The sequence below is a fragment of the Tenrec ecaudatus genome, chromosome 3, assembly GCF_050624435.1.
Source record: "Tenrec ecaudatus isolate mTenEca1 chromosome 3, mTenEca1.hap1, whole genome shotgun sequence".
Taxonomy (NCBI): Eukaryota; Metazoa; Chordata; class Mammalia; order Afrosoricida; family Tenrecidae; genus Tenrec; species Tenrec ecaudatus.
The window spans coordinates 5,021,699-5,044,025 of NC_134532.1; the positions used below are offsets into that span (position 1 = coordinate 5,021,699).

The 22,327-nt window shown below is 40.0% G+C and overlaps 1 protein-coding gene across 1 annotated transcript in view; it reads right to left on the reverse strand.

The window, feature by feature from the left end:
* The window catches only part of GASK1B (golgi associated kinase 1B), a 60,107-nt gene that overhangs the window by 33,043 nt on the left and 4,737 nt on the right, over positions 1–22,327 (reverse strand). The window contains exon 3 of the mRNA XM_075543637.1: positions 1,524–1,738. Coding sequence (XP_075399752.1) covers positions 1,524–1,738 — 215 coding nt within the window. The remainder of the gene's footprint in view (positions 1–1,523; positions 1,739–22,327) is intronic.

A 22,327-nucleotide genomic window follows, 5' to 3' on the forward strand; every position in this document is an offset into this window, starting at 1 on the left:
ATTCATATATTAAATGTATCTCTAGGATTATTTCTAAATGATCAACTACCTAATAGTGAATAATCATTGAACACCTACTATGTACATGCATAAAGACACTGAGTCATCAATAACCCTTAGTCAATATACAAATAAAAACTATTATTATTCCTGATTGGAAATGAGGAAATTAAGACAAAGGAAAGTTAAGTCACCTCTCAAGGTCAAGAGATAAGTAGTGGCAATTTTGAGATTCAAATTTAACAGGCTGACTACAGACTCTTAGCTATTGAATATCATCTTGTACTGTCTCTCTTGTCAAGAAGCACATTTTCTTCGTTCTAAATTTCCTCTTCTTATTTTATGTAACCATTTGAGAAAACTTTGCCCAAGTCTTGACAAGTTAAAAGTTGTCCTGAATACTTCTCATTGTCATTTCAATGGTGGCGAGCTTTTGTCTCTGAAGTTCATACCCCCACACTTCAAGAATAAAAGACTACTTGTGATCCCATCACATTTTACAGACACAGTAAATGACATGGTCTTTGTGAATGTAGATGCATTAATTGGGCAGAACAAAAAGAATGCTGTGTACAAAAAAAATAACAATTGGGTTCTGTATTTCTCACTCACTTTAAAATCATAGAGTAAGTGGTTTGAGTTGGCATCAGGCATAGCCCTTCTAAGATTGCACATAAAATGTATCATACATTCTAATACATCCCCCAAATGTCATTAAATAAGGTAGTCTGATATTTTCAAAGTTGAGTATCATCGATGAGAAAACTTTCTGTATAGAACATCATAACTATACATACTAGGTACTCAAGAAAAATAGCCTCGGTGAACATTTTCTTAGGCATGACACTAAACATAGGAAGTAAAAAATTATGAAAGTATTATCACATACAGTAAAAGGAAACAATTATATGGGAAAAAATACCATAAACAAAATGGCTTTCTACGCCCATAAACAGTTAGTCTTGGAAACCCACAGGAGGTCACTGTGAGTCAACATTGACTGAATGGTGGCAAGTTTGGTCTTAGGTTTTGCATTATGAAAAGATTGAGGATATAATTTCAAATGTTTTCTTATTCATAATGCAAAACCAAGAACCAAGCTCGCTGCCATTCAGTCAAAGTAGAAAGGCATTGGAAATGAAAGGCCTGCAGAGTAAAGAGAACCCCATTATCTTCCATCGGACTGTCAAACATTCAGTGTTCTTCCTCACTCGTTTCCTCACCATCTGATCTCAGGGAATCCTAGTTCCAGCCTTTAGTAGCTGTGAGAGCTGGGGCAGGGACTTCGCCTTCTCCAGTGAAGTAAGACTGCCCAGCCACAACCACGGCAATATGAGTAGTACGTTACTTCTCCAGAAATTAATAAAAGAGCTTAGGGGCATTATACGTACGTAAAATTACAGCATCATAAAGTTTGAACTCTTCATAAAAACTCAAGGTAGTAACAATTTCTTAGTGTGAGAGTTATCTAACTCAATGTCAGTCTTACGTACATAACTATTTGCTTGATTCACAGCGCTTACCTGTAACAAAAAATCGAACAGTGCCATCTTGGACCATTCATGGTGATGTATTTCAGTACAACCCCATTCAGGCTTGGGGACTCGGCCATTCTGCCAACATTTCTGCTTCAGCGATTGCTGATACATGCCCCAGGTGAGTTCCACAGAGGAGTGGATCTCCTGATTTGTTTCAGATAAAGATGAGTCCCAGAGAACAACAGGACAAGGGCGGCCATCTAAGGAATCATAGGGGAAAAAACACAATTTTAACATATTTGGGTAGGTTATTGACTTTTTCTTACCTTCAGTTTTTCATCTATTGAGAGTGGGAATTTGATTAGATGACATTTTATGATCCCTCTGTCTTCTGGGGTTTTAATTTTATGTTTATATTTTATTGATGCTTTCCCATAGAATACTTAGAACATGGAAACTTATTGTTAGACAGTGAAATAAAAAATTCTTCCTAAAAAAAAAACCGAGAAAAGCAGGATACTTTCTAGATGAGGCAGGAACAGACTAACCATCGATAACAATGGCCTCTGCTTAATGTGGTTTTATCTCACATCTAAAAGTAGTCACCACAAAAAAGGAAAGAATCCAGACCTTTATAATTGTCTTTCAGTGACTGAGGAGAATTGCTCAGTATTTGTAATAACAACTGTCTGAGTTCACAAGTCTACATTATAATGTCAGGATGAAAAAGAATTTTTAGAAGTTGTGAATTTTAAAAGTGAAATCGCATACCTCCCACCACTTACTGTAATTGCTAAAGACGAAAATAAAAAACACAGGAGAATTTTTTTCCTTTTCTGATAGAAAATCTGCGAGTTCAACGGCATGCTCAGTAATGGATCAATTATACACATTTAACCTCACACGATGTACTTAAGCAATGTCATTTCTTCAGCTGTATGTGCAGAGATTTTTTTTTAAGTCACTCGAATTGTTACTGCCTCATTTATCACAATGTATGGGCAAATTTTCTTTGATAAAACTGTGAAAAGAGGTTCCTAAAGGTGAAGTTGAGATGATTACCCAAGAAGAAGCGAGCTATACTCACTAAGATCTGCTTGAGTTTTCAAATACGTACAAGCAGAAGCCTGGGGAATATGCCTGGGAATGGTTACTAAGGGTGTGGGATACTGGTGCAAGAAATGTAATATTAGACCGGTCTGAGTTTCTGGATATGGGACCCCCAAGCACAGACTCTTCTTTCAATGTCTCTGTGAGACAGGGTAAGAAAGGATCTAATGTTGGACAGGGCAAGATCTGACAAAATAATAATTTATAAATTATCAAGGGCTCATGAGGGAGGGGGAGCAGGGAGGGAGGGGAAAAAAAGAGGACCTGATGCAAAGGGCTTAAGTGGAGAGCAAATGGTTTGAAAACGATGAGGGCAAAGAATGTACAGATGTGCTTTATACAATTGATGTATGTATGGATTGTGGTAAGAGTTGTATGAGTCCCTAATAAAATGTTTTTTAAAAATAAAGACTCCTGTAATTGCCATTTTATGTGTACCAGGGCACTGCCCTAAGCGAACTCCGAACTCCAACATTTGCCCACAATGGTCTCCGTGGTGGTAGAGGGCAGGTGCCAACACTGAATCAACAGAGACAGGGTGGGCATGGTTATAACAGACCAAAAAAAAAAAAAACTGAAAAGAATGTTAAGTGCAAGTGAAGTCATCCTAAGCATTCAAGGTCGCGATCAGTGCACGCGAGCAACGCCGCATGCTTCACATTCATCCCATCACACATAAATAAAGGCACAGAGATGATGACTAGCAGCGTGGTTTATAACTTGTTAAAAATCAGAAGGAGGCGGGGAGGTGGGGGAGACAATGACATCAACAAGCTCTGGAGAACCCCGCTCCCCCCTTTTTACAGACCTGGACAATGAGAGACTCTGAAACTATGACTAATAATAGGCAAAAAATCTCAAGAATGTCTAAGGGAGTTTTCGAACATCCTCAGATGCTCTCAGTCTAGAGCTTCACTCAGTTCTTGTTGCGTTATCCCACCACCTTTCTTGCTGGCCTGTGGGCAGTGTGCTCATCGCTGGTCTGTAATGCAGGAAATAGTCAACTCCTGTGGCCATTCTTGACTTTGATGTAGCGTGACATGGATCACGTCAGGAACATTTGATTTATTTGGATCGCCTGCACCAGAGTTTTCTTACAAGTTGGAATTGACTTGATGACAGTGGTTTGTTTGTTTGTTTGTTTGTTTGTGGGGTGAGTCTCTCTATAGTCTTGCAACTCAGGCCAAGGCCTGTAGAAAATCCTTTAGCATGTGGAAAATATGCCACCACCATTAATTAATACTTAACTAAATACTAACTAAAGATATTATTTGTTAACATTATTTCTGTCCTTTCTATTTCCTTTTATTTTGCTACAATGTTTGGGGCCACTGTAAGCTAATGATCATTTTAAATATGAAATAAATACATTTTAAACTTATGCACTCTAACTAGTCTGCCAATTTAAATAATCATGATATACTCCAAGTAAAAGCAATCTATTATGTGATGGAGACATTTTAGAATGATTTATCCCAAAGTGTTTAGGATATAATGTTTTTATTTTTCCCAAAAGTGTTTTTTGATATTATAAAATGAATTTACCTGAAACGGCTTTTAAAGACAGGTGTATTTCAGATTTCCAAATATAATTATCAAGAAGCTCTCTGAGTGCCTTTTGACTAAAGCTATACACAGATAGAGAAGGTCTAGCGGCTATGTCAGGTAAGCGTTGGACTACTTGCTAGGTCAGCAGTTCAAGGGCACCCTGGAGCTGATGGCAATGGGCTGGGGTTTTTTTTTTAGCTATACACAGATAAAACTCACATTCTCAGGGATAGGAAGTATTCAAAGGGATTTGCAACCTAACCCTGAACTTCAGTGATGCCCATAAACACAAGGATCAGAAGGAGAGCACCACTTCCTTAGAAATGTATACAGTCTGACAAAGGAAAGAAATGATTTATGTATGTAATTATAACATAACAAACTATTAAATGTCTTCCTTTATCTTTTATGGCTTATTTACAAAATAATTAAAAATAGTGACACTCATGTTAAGAAATTGAAAAATATAAAAATGTATATAACCCAGATAATCACAAATCAGTTTAAATTTCATATCCTAGTAATTGGTTCTTTGTTCTACATGTTCAGTTCCAGTATTTCCTAATACTTCCTTTCTCACCCGAACATGAAAAATTTTAAGGAAGATTAAGAAACACAGCTTGAGATTAAAGCTTAAACTATGGAATTAAATCAACCTTTTGAATTCTGGCCACATTATTTATTTGCATTGCAATATTAGACATGTTATGGAAGCTTTCTAACCCTTGCTTTCCTCTTTTGGAAAATGGTGATGTATTTTCCAAAAAGGATTTTGTTAACATTCATTGTGTTCACGCATATAAAATTTCTAACCTGGCCTCTTACACATATGCATGCCCTAGGAAACAATCACACAACTCAGAAATCTTCAACTGGCTTGTATTATGTGTTCTATGACATACATGCAAAAAATAAATCAATAAATTCAACTTTTTTGCTTTCATTTCCTGTGCATTCCCATTAAGAGTAAAAAAAGCAAGTTTTGTACAAAGAAAAACTATTGAGGTCTTCTTATATACACAGGTTGATACAAATATGTGTATTTTATGCACATACAACTAAATGTTATAAAAACTCCTCTCAAAATTATGATTGTTCTTTAATTATGATATAGTAACAACTATAAGTAGTTTAGCCAAAATGCTCCTTGTAATGGAGGACGGCCAGATTTCCTCTCTTGTATTTTGTCCATTGGACATCAGGAGAGACTGGTCCTGGAGAAGGACCTCATGTTTGATAGGGGTCATTGAACAGAGAAAGACCCAGGGAGCTGGATTGAGGTAGTGGCTGCAGCAGTGGGTTCAAACACAGCAACAAGTATGAGGCTGACACACAACAGGCAACACCTTATTCTATTGTATTTAAGACTACTGCAAGTCAGAGCCAACCTCCCAGTACCTAACAGCAACAAGAATACATTTGACCAACTGGCCAGCAAACATTGCCAAAGGTTGTTCTAGCTGCTGTTAGCCAAAAAATCTACTGCCATTGAGTCAATTCTAACTCAAAAAGAAGTCTCCATAGGCATCTCTGAGACTATAAATCGTTGTGGGAGCTGATATCTCATGTTTCGCCCATAGAGCAGTTGGTGAGTTTGAACCACTGACCTCATAGTCAGCAGTCTAATATTTACCAAGAGGGACATTAGGGGCTGTTAAGTCAATTCTGACTCATAGCAACCCCAGACACTACAGAACAAACGATGTCCTGGTCCTCTGGCAGAAGAGTAAATACTTTAGGGTTGGTGTGTACTATACAGTCTTGATCCTACAACTGCTTATCTGTTGCACAAAGCAATCATAAGCAGTATATAATTAAATGGCTTGGAGTCCATCAGCCTGTGCTTATGTTGTATCTCATTTACCATTCTGTATTTTAGATGACTATTTTTTGACTGCTATATTTTTCTACCCAATTCATTGCCTTCTTTTTTGTTTTGAATTTTCCTTCCAATGGCCAAAGTGAGCTACTTGTTTTTAAAGAAACATCCTGTATTTCTCTCCACATCTCTCCATACTTCCTTTACAAAGTATTTTGAATGTTGACTATGACATAAGCACGCTGTGTCCTGCTCTGGCAGAAATCAGTGCACCCCATGACAAGTGGCTGATCAGAGAGTAGGGAAGAGAAGAGCATCGATGCTCAGACTGAGTTGTGGGAGACTGGTCCCTCCTTGTTACTCCAGTGCATAGAGTCCTTGCCCAAGGTCATAGCGGCCAGTCGAGCGCCAGGGTCTCCGAGGCCTAAATAACACTGTGAGCAGAATTCCACTTTTATAAAACTATGGCTTTTAAAAGGATTAAACAAACTTTGATGGATCTGAAGGGACGACAGGAAAATAACCTCTAAAAACAGGAAACTGGTTAAAGCCGTTTACCGTGAAGTGTTTCAGAGAGGAAAAGCATTCATCTCTTTGTGTTCAGCTTTGTGAAAAATGATGCAGTATTGTGTTCTCTGGTGAAATCTTAACAGTAAAAAAGAAAATGTTGGAGTGGCTAGAAGTCAGGCTTTCAGAAAGATGTCGGTGTTCGGGTGAATTAAAGTTCATAAAGAATTGGACATGACTGAAAAACTTTTCCCCCAAAGTCTACATTATTTAGTGTGGCTCTTTGAGTCGTAGACTCTTTAACTCCCACCAAACCACATTTTCTTGATAGCTTTGGGTGAGAGAAGATGGGGGAAGATACTGATATGATTCATTTGTGAGTGATTGTTAGCAGAGGTAATTGTGATATCTGGGTATAAAATAAACCATCTCAGAAGTAGGAAGGGAATTGCATTACTACCAAGAGAGAAGAGCCAGGTCCTTTGGACTTCAAGATATCTGTGCATTGCACATCATTGGTCTAGGAGACAGCTTTGACACTAAAGGATAGCAAAGGAACAGCAGCTTTAGAACCAAAACTCAGAGCCTGAGAGAGAGCATTGGATTTCCTAACCCACAGAACTAATAAAGTCGCCTGTCTTTGGGCAGGACAATGGCTTGTTGAGGAGCTGCGTACCTTTGGGCTAAGGCTTCTAAAAGTGTAGCATTTCCATAACACGGCACAAGCAGAGCAGAAGCCGAGAAGCCAAAGACCAGAGAAGCTTGCTTGGAGGCCAAGATGAAAAAGGCAGTCCTGCCGGACCAATACTATAATGATATCCTGAGTATTTGTAACCTGTTATCTTCCTTAGTAAACCCCATAATCTGAATGTTGTCTGTGAATTCTGGGTGGCCATTGCAAAACATTGAATAGCTAAAATATGAAGAGTGCTGTGGGGAGGAGCAGTTGGTGTCGAAATTGGTCGGTAGGGCAGGTCTGACCTGAGGCTGTAGAAATCTACCTTGAGCAGTGCTAATGTGGAGATTGGATAGCTGGAGGAGATCAGGCTCGACCCTGATGTCATCCTTTAAACAACATTCTCTTGAAAAGGTGAACAGGAAAATTCACTTCAGAATGCACACTCTTAAGGTAGTTAGTTTGTTGTGCCAACCTGGCCAGTAAACACAGTCCACGGGTTAGGTGTTCCACAGGTTTTATAGCTTGCAAATAGAGACACAGAACAAGCAAGGCAGCTGCACACTGGTCTGATGATCAAAGAGCAAGAGACAAGAAAGGCGAGGCTCATTGAGCCATTCATCTCTCCACCATTCAATTAATCCCACGTGTGTTTATCGGACAGGTTGGCACAATAAACTAACTACTTCAACTCTTCACAATCCCCTTTGCCTAGATTTACTCAATGCCCTTCAATTTACCCATTGCCTGCCTCATTTTGGTGTGAATGCTAAGTAGGTTGAATGGAGTTATGACTGTCTGTCTGCACTTCTCACTGAATGTAAACAAGAAAATACATTTTTAACTATAAAATACACGTAGTTTTGTCACGTAGTTGACTATGCATTGAGCTGCTAATCAAACAGTGGGTTGAACCTCCAGTCGGTTCTTGTAAAGATTTGAAGTCTTGGGAATCCCAGTGCACTGCTACTCTGTTCTGGAGTGTTACGCTGAGTAGCAATCGAGTCAATGACTGAGTTTGAGTTTGTCTCAAAAGGGCCAAAATCTAAGATTTCTTGTGAATATCACAAAAAGGGGAAGCAGAACTCTAGCACAGAGAAACTTCATTAACGACAACTATACACAATTCACTTTCAAACAAATGACACTCCAAATCCGGGACATATCTCAATCACAGAAGGTAAAGTGTGTTAGGCTCCCTGGCAACTCTCAGCAGTCAGTCCATTGCAGAGAAGCCCTGCTGATGCACCTCTAACTCACAGAGGAAAACGCTCACATTGCTGGCGGCTCTGGTGAGATTGTAGCTATCTATTTCTTTTTATTTTTTAAATAATTTTATTGGGGGCTCATACAACTCTTACCACAATCCATCCATCCATCCATCCATGTGTCAAGCACATTTGTACATTTGTTGCCATCATCATTCTCAAAGCATTTGCCTCTACTTGAGCCCTTGATATCGGCTCCTTATTTTTCTCCCTCCCTCCCCCCTCCCTCATGAACCCTTCAGAATTCATAAATTATTATTTTGTCATATGATACACTGTCCGATGTCTCTCCCTGCCCTCTTCTCTGCTGTCCATCCCTCATGGAGAAGACTATACATAAATTCTTATAATCAGTTTCCCCTTTCCACCCCACCTTCCCTCCACCCTCCAGGCATAGCCCTGAAGGGGATCATCTGTCCTGGATTCCCTGTGTTTCCAGTTGCTATCTATTTCTTAATGACCCCTTAAGTACCACCAGCCCTATTTTTCTACACTGTTGATAGTGGAATTTAGGACATTAAAAATGAGAATTTTAAAAAGCGGATAAGCTCTCTTTCTTGGTTCCATATGTTGTCTTTCTTGGTTCCATACATTGTGTGATTGGTGACATGAATGTGATTAAGAAAAGTTCCTTCATTTTTCTACCATTTGTCTGTCAGCTTATCGTACTGTCGTGGCTTATGTGTTACTGAGGCTGAAAGAGATGGTGTTGGTATTTCAAATACCATCAGCGTCACCCAAAGTGAACTGGTTTCAGTTAAGCTTCCGGGTTAAAAATGGAGTAGGAAGAAGCAATAGGATTGTCCAATTCAAAGGAATTCCAAAAACAAACTCACTGATATTAAGTTAATTCCAACTTATAGTGATCCTGTAGGACGAGGCAGAAATGCCCTCTGTGAGTTTCCAAGACGGGAACACTTTATGGGGGTAGGAAATCCCCTCTTTCTCCCACAGAGTGGCAGGACCTTGCAATTAGGAGCCCAACGCATAACCACTACAGCAGGGCTCCTGGGAATTCGCCACTGACAACCCTCTGCAGAGCATGGGAATGTTTGCCATTTACCGAAAACCTAATGAAGAAAAGCAGAGCATGGTCAGAAACCATGCCAGAAGATGAGCACTGAGGGCCAAAGGCATTCCAAATATGATTGAAGAAGAACTGCCTTCTCAAACTCAAGTCGGTCAGAATCCTGTAGAGCAAAGCCTGCAAGATAATGCCTTCAAGGCCCTCATTTGCTGATGTGGCCCAACTCAAATTCAATAGAAACAGCTACAAACATCAACTACTAGTTGGAACTTGGAAGGTACACAGTATAAATCCAGGAAACCTTAATGTTATCAAACATGAAATGAAACAGATGATATTCAATAGTCTATACATCCGTGAGTAGGCTGGTGTGGACCATTTCGAATCATACAACCAGATCACTGAGTATGCCAGGAATGACACCATCTAGAAGAATGGAGCTTCATGCATCATCAAAAAGAACATTTCAATAGCAGCCTTGAAGTACAACACTATCTGTGTCAAGAAAACATCTATCTGGGTACGAGGAAATCCAGTCACTGCAACTAGCATTGCAAAGAAAAACAAAATCCGGAACTCTCGGTCCCATTGTTTTTCCTCCAGATAGTTCATCCAGCCTGTCCTATTCAGACAGACCTGTGGAGACACTAACATGCACGAAAACAAGACAGAGGAAAACAAAGCAACAGTATACAACCAGACAACAAAAACAAACCACTGACAAAGAAAAGTATATATATATACCATAGTGAATGAAGGGGGAAGTGCAGAGTGGAGACCCAAGGCCCATTTGTCAGCCACTGGAGATCCCCTCATAGAGGGGTTTAGGAGAGGAGATGGGTCAGTCAGGGTGCGAGGTAGTACCGATGAAGAACACAGCTTTCCCCCAGATCCTGGATGCTTCCTCCCCCCAACTACCATCATCCGAATTCTACCTTGTAGGACTGGATAGGGCAGAGGTTGTACACTGGTGCATATGGGAGCTGGAGGCACAGGGAATCCAGGATGGATGATACCTTCAGGACCAGGGGTGTGAGGGGCGATGCTGGGAGAGAGGAGGGTGAGTGGGTTGGAAAGGGGGAGCTGATTACAAGTATCCACATGTGACCTCCTCCCTGGGAGATGGACGGCAGAGAAGGGGGGGAAGGGAGACTCCAGATAGGGCAAGATATGACAAAATAACGATGTATAAATTACCAAGGGCTCATGAAGGAGGGGGGAGCAGGGAGGGAGGGGAAAAAAAAGAGGACCTGATGCAAAGGGCTTAAGTGGAGAGCAAATGCTTTGAAAATGATTAGGGAAAAGAATGTATGGATGTGCTTTATACAATTGATGTATGTATATGTATGGATCGTGATAAGAGTTGTATGAGCCCTAATAAAATGTAAAAAAAAAAAAGAAAATGATTAGGGCAAAGAATGTACAGATGTGCTTTATACAATTGATGTATGGATTGTGGAAAGAGTTGTATGAGCTCCTAATAAAATGTTTTTTAAAAAAAGAAAACCGGGCAGGATCTCTGGAGGGTTGAGGAAACTTGCTCCAGAGTAAAGGATGCCTTATTCTGTTTTGGAACTCTTGGAATAGGGAACTCATGTTTGGGGATTTTCCTTCTCCTGTTTAGGGCTTAATAAACACTCTCCTCAAAAAAAAAAAAAAAAATCCTCACAACTAGGCTACCAGGTAACTTCGTGATAAATGAAGAAAAGATTGAAGTTGTCAAAGTATTTGTCCTGCTGAGATCCACAATCAATGCTCAGGGAAGCAGCAGTCAAGATCAAACGGCATATTGCATTAAGTAAATCTGTTGCCCAAGACCTCTTTAAAGTGCTGAAAAGCAAGGATGTTACTTTGAGGATTAAAGAATGCCAGATCCAATTGCTTTGTATGCATATGAAAGTTGGACATTGAATATAGAAGACTGAAGAATCGGTGCACTTGAACTATGACACTGGCGAAGGGTATTGAAAATACCATGGTCTATCAAAAGAACAAGTAGATTTATCTTAGAAGTACAGCTGGAATGTTCCCTAGAGGCTCATTTGTGTCACACTATTTGGACATGTTGTCATGAGGGATCAGGGCCTGGAAAAGAGCATCGTGTTTGGTAAAGTGGAGGGGCACTGAAACAGGAAAGTCCTAAACTGGATGGATTGGCACAGTGATGGCAGCAGTGGGCTCAAACATGAGAATGACTGTACGGATGGAGCAGGACTGCGCAGTGTTTCATTGTGCTGTACAGAGAGTTGCTCTGCGTTGGACTTGAGGGCACTTAGCAAACAAGAAATCCTTATTCATTCAACAAGTGTTTACATCCCCATCCCTATCTAGACCGATTTGATCATTGAGCTTCTGAAAGAAAGAATTCAGAGTGAGACGTGTGATGGAAACCTGAGCAAACTCCAGGTTTGACGGGCAAATTTGACGGGCAAATTCCAGGCCCTACAAAGTGAAGTGTCACGGTTAAAAAGAAGAAGAACATGTGCTGAAAGGGTGCTGAGAGTGAGAGATGAGGTCAAGTGGTGCCTGATGGCAAAGAGCGTCACAGGCAGCTGATTCTATCCCTGACTGCATTGCTGACTCCTAAGGATTTGGGCCTTGCCATTTTCCCTGAGTCACTGATTTCCTCGCTCCTAAGATTCTTAACAAATTCCTGCAAAGTCTCTCTGGCAGAGTTATGTGATCATAAAATACTGAAAATACAGCACTGCCAAATATTAAAAGATTCAAACCTATGCATGAGTTTATTATTTTTCTTAAAAAGGGGGCCAAGTCGGCAAGATTGTATATAAATCATATCAAGCTTCTAAGGCCAATGAGGTTCTAGGTCTAGGAATTGATTTTGAGGAGTTTCAGACTGCATGTGGTCAGACAAAAGAGAAATTTAAGAATTCATTTAACCTTTTTAGTTCATTGTTTGCTTTCTCTAAGCTGGACTGAATTGAAATAACTCCCGTGTTCCTTCAAGAGGGTGAAGAATGTGAAGCTGGTGGAAGAGAAGGATGTCTGTGGCTTTCTCCATCACCAACTGCTTAAATAATCTGTCAGTTATACTTGACAAACAATGTGTCTGTCTTTGTTCTGAACCTTTGATTCACAGGCAGGAACTTCTGCTTTCTAGGTCAGCCCTGGACTTCCCCTATAAGAATGGAAAAATCCCAGATTTTTCCTCCTTTAATATTCCACTTAGGAAAACAGGAATCAGACGTGACTGCAGTGGGTAGTAATGCTGCCGTCACTGTGCCAGGCTCCACAAACAATCACACACTGGGAGTGAGGGTCTGATCATTAGTCTCCTAGGCAGATGCTTATCAGCACAGAGAAAGGAGCCATGAATTCCTGAGCACAGATACCTGTCTAAAATGTCAATCTCATGACATCATTCACCTGTTAAAATCCCTTCCATGTTCCCAGATCATCTGCAAGATAAAATCCAGGTTTCTTGCATGACATAAAGCACAGTACCCACCACTCCACTTTATTTCACTTCAATCTCACCCCACCACTCCCAACAAAGCTTAACCCCTCATTTTTGGGAAATTACTGGCTGTTTCCAGAACACAGTCTGCCTTCACACATTTTTATACAGCTTTTCTCTCTATTCCTTTAACAGCCACCCCATATCGCAAGTACACATACAATAATAAGAGGAAGCTCTGCCATTATGTCTTCTAAAAGGGTTACTTACCATCCCACACACACTTCTACAAGGAGCAGTGGAGCTTCTGTGGGAGAATTTTCACTTCCTGTATTAGAGACACGGGTTTAATACCTGGCTCATGGACCTTTGGAGCAACCACAACCTCTCCTTCAGTAGAACTTGTGTTTTGCTTTGATGTCAAACAGATTTCAGAAGAACATCTGGACTACTGAATCGGAATATCTGGATAGAATCGGAAGCAAGGTCTAGCAATCTACCTTAAAAGAATCAGTCAGTGAAACCCGCTGGATCACCAAAAACCTACCGAGCATTTTATTTTGTGAGGGGAAAACTCAATGACAACTACCAAGAAGACAGCAACACAGTCCTCCAGACACCCGTTACTGGCTAGATCCTCCCTCTCTAGGCCTATCACACCATCTTGTTGGATGGGTTTGATTATCTATCTGTCTCCTTCCCTCCACAGTCAGACTCGGTGAGAACACATTCCTTTTTGGTCATCCTTGCATCCAAAACTCCTAATACAGTGTCTAGATTAAAGTAAGCACTCAACAATTTTGAAGGATGACTAAATGAATTGCCTCCCAGAGGTGGTCCAGAATTCCTCATTTTTCATCTTATAACCCTAAGTCCTAAGGCTCCATCAACGAACCCATAATAAAAGCTTAAGCAGTGAGACATTGTGGTAGGTGGTGATGTCAGTAGTCTCACTATTAAATGGATGGATGGAGGAGGAGGAGAGAGAAACTTGAGCTACCATTTGGTAATGGGCTGATGTTTCTGTGCCCTTGGTGTACCTAGCTTGTGCTCTGTGATCCACTTCTACATTTTCTGGAATAAGCAAAAGCACGGCTTCTCTTCAGCCGGGCACAGATGGTTGATATGAGAAAGGGACAAGTTGAAGCCGTATGGCTATATTGAGGAATCAGATAAGGAGACAGTGGTAAAAGCAGGTTGCAACCCAGATGTCCCGGCCACAGTCACAGAAGGCTGATCTAGGCTAAAAAGCTAATAAAAGGCAGTACAGCACAATCATGAAGAATTCAGCTATGGAGTCCTTGAAATCCCGATCTGAATTCAAGTGGGCAAAGAGTATTTTGGGGGACTCCTGACAAACTTCTCTGTCTCTACATCAACCGGTTTCCTCGCAGAATATTTTGAGATGAACATCTAAATCATGGGTTATTGTAGAGTTTAGTGAGAACCTGAATATGAAACATTAGTTGACCCATTGCTGACACATAGAGCTCTTCCCTAAGCTGTCTGAGACGTAAGTGTTTATGGGAGCAAAGAGCCTCATCTTTTTCCTGCAGAGATGCTAGGGGATTCAAAGTGCTGGCCTGCAGTTAGAAGCTCAAAGCATAATCTACTATACTGCCATGACTTCAAAGCTGGATTAAAATAAATATTTATTGAATATTACTATTGGCTAGGTGTTACACAATTTTCATATGCAGCAATTCATTTAAATCCTACAACAACTCTGTGAGGTAAGTCCTACTATTATCATCCTTAGAATTGTTACTGTAAAGGCAAGCATCCTTGTCTGTATTATATTCATCAGGAGACAGGGTGCAATGAAACCCAGTAATTTGCCCAAGTCACAAAGCAAGTGGCCAAACCAGGCTTCAAACCCATGGAGTTTATATCATCAGTTTACGGTTTGGGTTTTTTAAAATTTCAATAAATCATTTTATTGGGGGCTCGTACAGCTCTTATAACAATCCATACATCCATTGTATCAAGCACATTTGTACATAAGTTGCCATCATCTTTTCCAAAACATTTTTTTTCCACTTGAGCCCTTGGTATCAGCTCCTCTTTTTATTCCTCCCCCCACCCCCCTAGTGCAATTTGTGTTTTAACCACCAGGCTATTAGAGTAAATGGGGTTAGGATTTCTCCATGTCCCGGGATACGGTACGGCACCTGAAAGTCAAATGCAGCTGAACTGACTTGGACTGATTATAATTAGATTGAAGCTGCAATATTTACCCATTCGCTTATATAGAAAGGGTTGTCAGGTTCTAGCACAAGTTTGTGACCCTTAAACTAACTCTGGGACAGCAATAGATTCCTTTCCAATGGAGAAGCCATAGTCTCGAGGTCCAGGAGATACTGGGTGAAACTTGAAACCAGTAGCAACTACAGAACTCTCACAAAGCCCCCTAGTGTCAGCTTCCAGAGGGCCGGCACTCTTGTCCTTTTTGTTCATTGATAGGGCTGCAATGACCGACACAGAGCAGGTGTTAAGTGCATATTTATCAAAAGGATAAAAGATCAATGCAACACCGTACAGGATAGGGAGATTGAAGTTGAAGCTTATGCCTCTTTTATAAGATGATTTTGTAACAACCACTCTTTTATTCTCCCCCGAACATGGGATCCAGGAGCAAATTCCAGAGGCCTAGAAAGGACAGTTGCCCACTTTGTCTGTGAAGGAATGTAGAGGGCAAACAAGAAGACACAGAAGTGGAGCTTAGCTTTGAGTAAATGTGCAGGAAACTTTAGTTCACTGCTGGGTGAAAATTTTAAATTGATTAGCTCAATTTGCTTGCTAAATGAATATCCTTTCATTTTCTCTGGTAAAGAACACAATAGGTTTTCAATCCAGATATCTGAGAATAAAACATGATTGATGTCCTCTATTGGACCAATAAAAACCTCACGATAAATGAAAGAACATTTACCATTGTCAATGGCTCCATTCACCTTTTATGATCAATCAATGTCCTTGGAAATACAAGCCAACAAATCAGAGAATGCCTTGTGTTGGGCAAATTTGCTGCAAAAATATCTCTTTAAACTTTTCAAAAGCAAAGATGTCCCTTTGAGACCAAGGTGAATCTGACACAAGCCAGGGTCTCTTCAATCACCTCAAATGCATGTGAAAGGTGGTTAGTTGAGAGAGAAGACAAAATAACTGGTGCATTCAAATGTAAGCGTTGGCAGAGAATATAAAACACTATGAAAGTTTGAAAGATCAAACAAATCTATCTTAGAAAAACACAGGCAAATGATCATTAGACGTAAGAATGACAAGATTTTGTCTTGCTCATTTTGGGAATGTCATTCAGAAAGACCAAATATTATAAGACCAACTGTTCGTTTGGCAAAGAAGAGGGTCAGTGTAAAAATATTAAAGCCCTAAGATTTTTTAACACAACGATGGGTTCAAATATACCAAAGATCAAGAAGAAGGCACAGGACCAATAAACATCTTGGTCTGTTGAAAATAAGGTCACCATGTGCTGGTATTTATCCACTAACAACAACAATTTTACTCCCAACTGAATATGTTAAGAAAGTTATCAGTTATGTCAAAGGATTCTAGGATTTGGAATCCATCATGCTCCCAAGTTCTGAGGGCATCTATTTTACCCTCAAAGTTTCCAGCAAAATGATTCTATCCTTCCTTGAGAGCTCAAAACCACGTGGATGTCAAAGCTGACTCCACCTCCTGTGGCAACCACACCATCTCGCAGCAGCTCACAGTGCTGCTGGTTTGGAACTGAAAACAGAGCAAAACACACAAGGTATATTTCTCTTGCCTTATAATATGAAGAGACCATATTGAACACCTTGGGATCTACAATGAATTTAAATGGAAGTTTATGGAGGTGCCTGCAGCTTGTCATCTAAGCAAACGACATACAGAATTCCTGGAACCAGGCTGCCTTAATTCAGTATAACAGCTCTGTGGCAATAAAGCAGCCTCCTAAAAATAAAGCAAACATAATGCATCTTCCATGCTGGACATGAAAAAGAGCACAGCGCTTAAATGCTTCCAAACCCAGGTCCCCTGGGCTCCATTCACATTACTGTGTAAGTGTCTAGAGGAGATTTACGATGCTGCTACTAAATTGAAGATCACACATGGGTGCTGGATAGTCTTCTCCCATGTTCTCAGCTTTTACATAGACATAATCTGTTTTTCCCCAGATAGCTATTTTAAAATACCTTAAATGCTTTATCATTTTCCTTTAAGCATATTTTAAAAAAGTATTTCAATATTTTAATACCACCAAGGGGCTAAGGACCTCTGTAATGGCCTGACACTCTTAGCAAGATAATAGTTTGGCCCCAAACACAGAAAGATGTTTAGTCATGTTTGCATGCATATGATTTTTCTTTACAAAACAAGAAAAATCCTTGTAATAGGTATATAACCTCCTCCCTGGGGGACTGACAACAAAAGAATGGGTGAAGGGAGATGTTGGACAGTGCAAAATATGACAAAATAATAATTTATACATTATCAAGGGTTCATGAGGGAGAGGGGAATGGGGAGGGAAGGGAAAAATGAGGAGCTGATGCCAGGGGCATAAGTGGAGAGAAACTGTGTTGAGAATGATGAGGGCAATGAATTCACAAATGTGCTTTACACAATTGATGTATGTATGTATTGTGATGAGTTGTATGAACCCCTAATAAAATGATTAAAATAAATAAATAAACCAAGAAAAATCTTTTAAAAAATAAATTAAATTAAACAAGAAAAATCTGGTTGAATATTGACTTGAGAAAAGTAGTTGGATTTAATTTGATATAGCAATACTAAATAATATATGTTTGCTTAAGTGAACATATAATCAACTTTAAATTGTCAAAGAATAATTTGAATAGAAATGTTGGCATGAGGATAGAATCAGAGGCCATCCACCATGTTAAAATTTGTACATTTTTGTCACTCCTCTATAATCAGAGTTTCACTTGAAGATCTCTGTGTTAACCAAAGCAACCTGATGAGGGTTTAGTGTATGATTCTAATATTTAAAATAATAATAATTCATAAGACATACACTAGAAACAATGCCAAATTTAAAATAGGCACTATGTGACCCAAAGCACTAGATTCTTCATAGAATTCTTCTAGCAATTAAAGAAGTTTCATGCTGCAAAGCTTGATTTTTTTATGTTCCTTTGACATGAATGTTTCATTCTCTTTTGCATAGAATTAGAAATTGCTCTTATGATAATTGCTTGATAGTGTAGTATGGGATACCGTTGGTACTCCCAGCCCCCAAGTACATCCTTGCCATTTTCAAAGTACACACACCCTTCTCATTTTTAAAAAGAATATCTTGGATCAACTCTTTTGAGAAAATTGTCAGGGATACATTATAAAGTCAGTATGTCTACTCATTTTTAACATATATATTGATATTAATAAAGATCCTAACCCACCGCCATTGAGTTGATTCTGACTCATAGTAGTCCTATAAGACAGAATAGAACTGCCCATTGGGTTTCCTAAAGAGTAACTCTTTACGGGAAGAGACAGTCCCATTTTTGTCCCATTGATCTAATACTGATCCATGCCAACTGCTGACCCAGCCACCTAGAATTGATCACCTAGAATTGTCCCAGTCTAACTTGAGTTAGCAGCTCTGTGCTGAGTGCATTATCCACATCAGTTTCCACCAAAGTGCAAAACACTGAAGACCAACTTTATCTTTGCCAACGTTCATCTTTAGGCTGGATCAGCAGGACTCGTTAATGATCGACTGAGGGAAGTCACAGGATTCGAATCGTAGGACTAGGTTCTCTTTTGCATGTCGCTTGGGACTCTTCCTTTCCATATATAGGCATTTGTATGGCCTTGGGCAAAGTAGTTCATTCCTCTGGACGCCTCTTTCCACAGTTATAAAATAGAATCCCCCACCTCAGTACAGTTTGGTGACAAATTCATGAAGTCATGCAAGTATGGCTTTTACAGCAGTGGCTGGTCTGTAGTCATAGTCAATAACCCTTATAGTTACTGTTTTCTTGAGCAAAGCAAGGATGCTACAGCCTGGACCTGGGTTAAAACATCAGTGTGTTTAGCATGTCTTCATTAGGCATAGTTTCACATAACTACATACACTACTAGGGTTCAGTCAGTCGTATGATTACACACAGCAATGCACCTTAAAGGACTTGGTGAGCAAAGGGGCTTGATGAAATGAGGAAAGGCCTGGCTGTTAGAAAGGATGGACTTGAATCCTTCACAGACCCATAATGCAGGTGACCTTGAGAGAGCTTATCGACTTTCCTTCCTATGTTAATTGACATAAGCATTCCCATTGTATAAGATTTATCGACTTTCCTTCCTATGTTAATTGACATAAGCATTCCCATTGTATAAGATGTTTGGAACAATGAACTGAGACAATCTAAATGTCTACATTCAACTCACTAAAGACTAGCTATGTTCTTAGTATTCAACTTGAATGTATCTTCATAAACATTCATCGAAAGCCAAAAAGCTAAAACAATATTTAGGAAAAAGAGTTTATAGGTCACCCACTCTCCAAATTATAGGGTTCAAAACTTATTCCTAGATAAACCAGATTATCAGAGAAATACCGAACTAAATCCTGCTTAGAATATCTTTTATCAAATTATCCTATATTGTGATACCAAAAGACAATATTGATGGTCCTCATAGAAACAAGCCTCGTAAACCTTATCATTTGCATTATAATGTGGCTGACAAGAACATTTTTCATTACCATTACAATAGCACTTTTAAAATCCCACAGAAATCCCAACATGGACTTAGGACAGAAAGCAATAATACTTGTTGTGAATCCTGGAAGCAGGAGGCAGAAATGAACATACTATTTAGAGGTAGTGCAGCAGGCCAAGAATGCATTTCTACATTCATTCAAAAATATCCTGTGAGTGCCTACAATGCGCCATGTACTCAGTAGCAGCATTCAGAAATGCATCGTTAAATTAGATAGGCAGCATCCACTCCTCATAGATTTGAACGGTTGAAGGGACCGGTGATGAAACAAGTACTTATAAAATAAAGTGATGAGCCAGACACAGATATCGGCGTGAGATAATGAGATAAAAACAACTGGAAACACAGGGAATCCTGGGCGGATGATCCCTTCAGGACCAGTGGTGTGAGTGGCGATACTGGGAGGATAGAGGGAGGGTAGGCTGGAAAGGGGGAACGGATTACAAGGATCTACATATAACCTCCTCCCTGGGGAATGGACAACAGAGAAATGGGTGAAGAGAGACGTTGGACAGTGCAAGATATGACAAAATAATAATTTATAAATTATCTGGGGTACATGAGGGAGGGGGAGGTAGGGGAAAAATGAGGCGCTGATGCCAGGGGCTTAGGTGGAGAGTAAATGTTTTGAGAATGATGAGGGCAATGAAACGTGCTTTACACCATTGATGTATGTATAGATTGTGATAAGAATTGTATGAGCCCTAATAAAATGATTTAAAAAATAAAATTGTTATCAGCAGCCAAAAAACAAAACACCCCACCACCTCTTGGCTAGGCAAGGAGACTCCAGTACAGTTATGCTTAGACCGAAAGGAGAGCTTAAGGTGGTCATAGGAGAACACATACTTCTGTGGGAATCAGGCAGAAAAAAAAAGTTCAGAAAAGCACCAGACGCAAATGGATGGTAAAAGATACTGACAACTTAAGACTCTTTACAAATGTCTCATCTGAACTATCAAAATAGAGAGAAATAAATTATTTATATTTCTCATAAGGATACTGAAAATGGCAGCCAGAAGCATTGGCTTTTAAATCTAGCTCAGCTGAGGAAGCTATGTGAGTGAACTAGGACTGGATCCTGTGGAAGAAGGAACTGTACCAAAATCATTTCTAGGAGTCTTTCCAGGGATTTACACTCCACCATCACAATTGCAGGCACTGGAGATTTTCACTTAGTAACTCAGTGACCTTGCCACCTCATGTTCAGTGTGATCATCGCAATAGCCAATATTTAATAATGGTCAATAGTGTATCATCATTTTACAGCGGGCCAAAGCGAGGTAAAGAGAGAGACACTAACATTTCCAAGTTGCAACAGGGGATAAATTCAAAAGCAGTCAGTCCAGGGACAGAGCCCTGGGACCCGGCCACTGCATGATTATCCCATTCCGCATCTAGGAGCTTCGCAAAGAAGCTCAAAAAGCACATGCGGGTTCTGAGCTGCAGGCCACGTTCAAGGATTCGCCTTCACTTTTCTGGAGATTTTATGACATGAAACCAGACAGCATCGTGCTCCGACAAGAAAGCTACTTCGTCCAAGAAAGCTTCAGCATTTAACTACCGTACCTATGTCCGTCCACACATCTTTTTGCTCCAGTGGTTCAGGTAAGATGATAACTAATCTTGACACCTCAACCCAGTGCTTCGGGGTTTGTGTTCTGAAGTTTTCTAGGCTTGCTTTTGAAACTGAATGCGGCAATTTTTTAGCTGTGAACGTTGTGGCCGATTACATATTTTCTACTAAAAGGACATAATAATGCCAAGTGGTGGTTGAGGTTGTCTATAACCTTTCAAAGAATGGGAATTCCAGAGCACATAAGCAGCAGAAGCAAAGAGCGTATCTGGAATGCAGGAGAGTTCTGAGGACATTTCTTAGTACTTCACGCCCTATCAAAGACCACGGGACAGTACAGCAATCCAGTGCTGACATGAGTCCTAATGGCCCAGACTCTGTAGGAATGAGGGTTTTGGTCACCAACTAGGCAAAGAACTGACCGGCTAAGGTGCTTGCTGAGAGCTAAGGGCAGATGAAATGGATGATTAAAACGCAACATAAACATGAGCTATAGCCACATGGGCAACTTCAGAAGCAAGGCTGTAATTGTATCCCTTGTGTGTGTATTTGTACAAATATAAAAGTTTATACATGGCAGTGTCTCAGTCATCTTCCCTCCCTTATTCTGTTACTTATATAAACAGAGCTAGTGTGCTTTCTGTGGTGTGGATGTTAGTTGTATCGTGTTATGCACAGCATAACTTTAGAGATGATGTATGATTTAAGATGTGTATAGGTGCCAAGTTGATAAGACGTTGACTTATGATAGTTAATGTTATGTGTCAACTTGGCTCGGTTAAGATTCTCAGTGGTTTGGTATATAATCAGCTTCCATTTTGTGATCCAATGTGAATAGGAAATCAGTGTAAAAAGGAATTTCTTTGGGGTGTTACCTGAATCCATTATACATTGGTGTTGTCCCAAAGCTCACCTTCTCTAAATGCTGCATCTGACATCATCCTCTGACCTCTAGTTCGAGGGATGTCAGTCAGGAGTCCCAAATCTGACATGTACACTTGGGGATTCCTCAGCTTCTGCAGCCCTGTAAGCCGGGAGCTTGCCATTTACCAAAATGCTGCTGAGTTTTCGTTTACCAGCCCCTGCTACTGTGTCAGTCAGAAGCCATCCCCGCTATGCTTCTACAATTGTGTGAGCCATTTCTCTG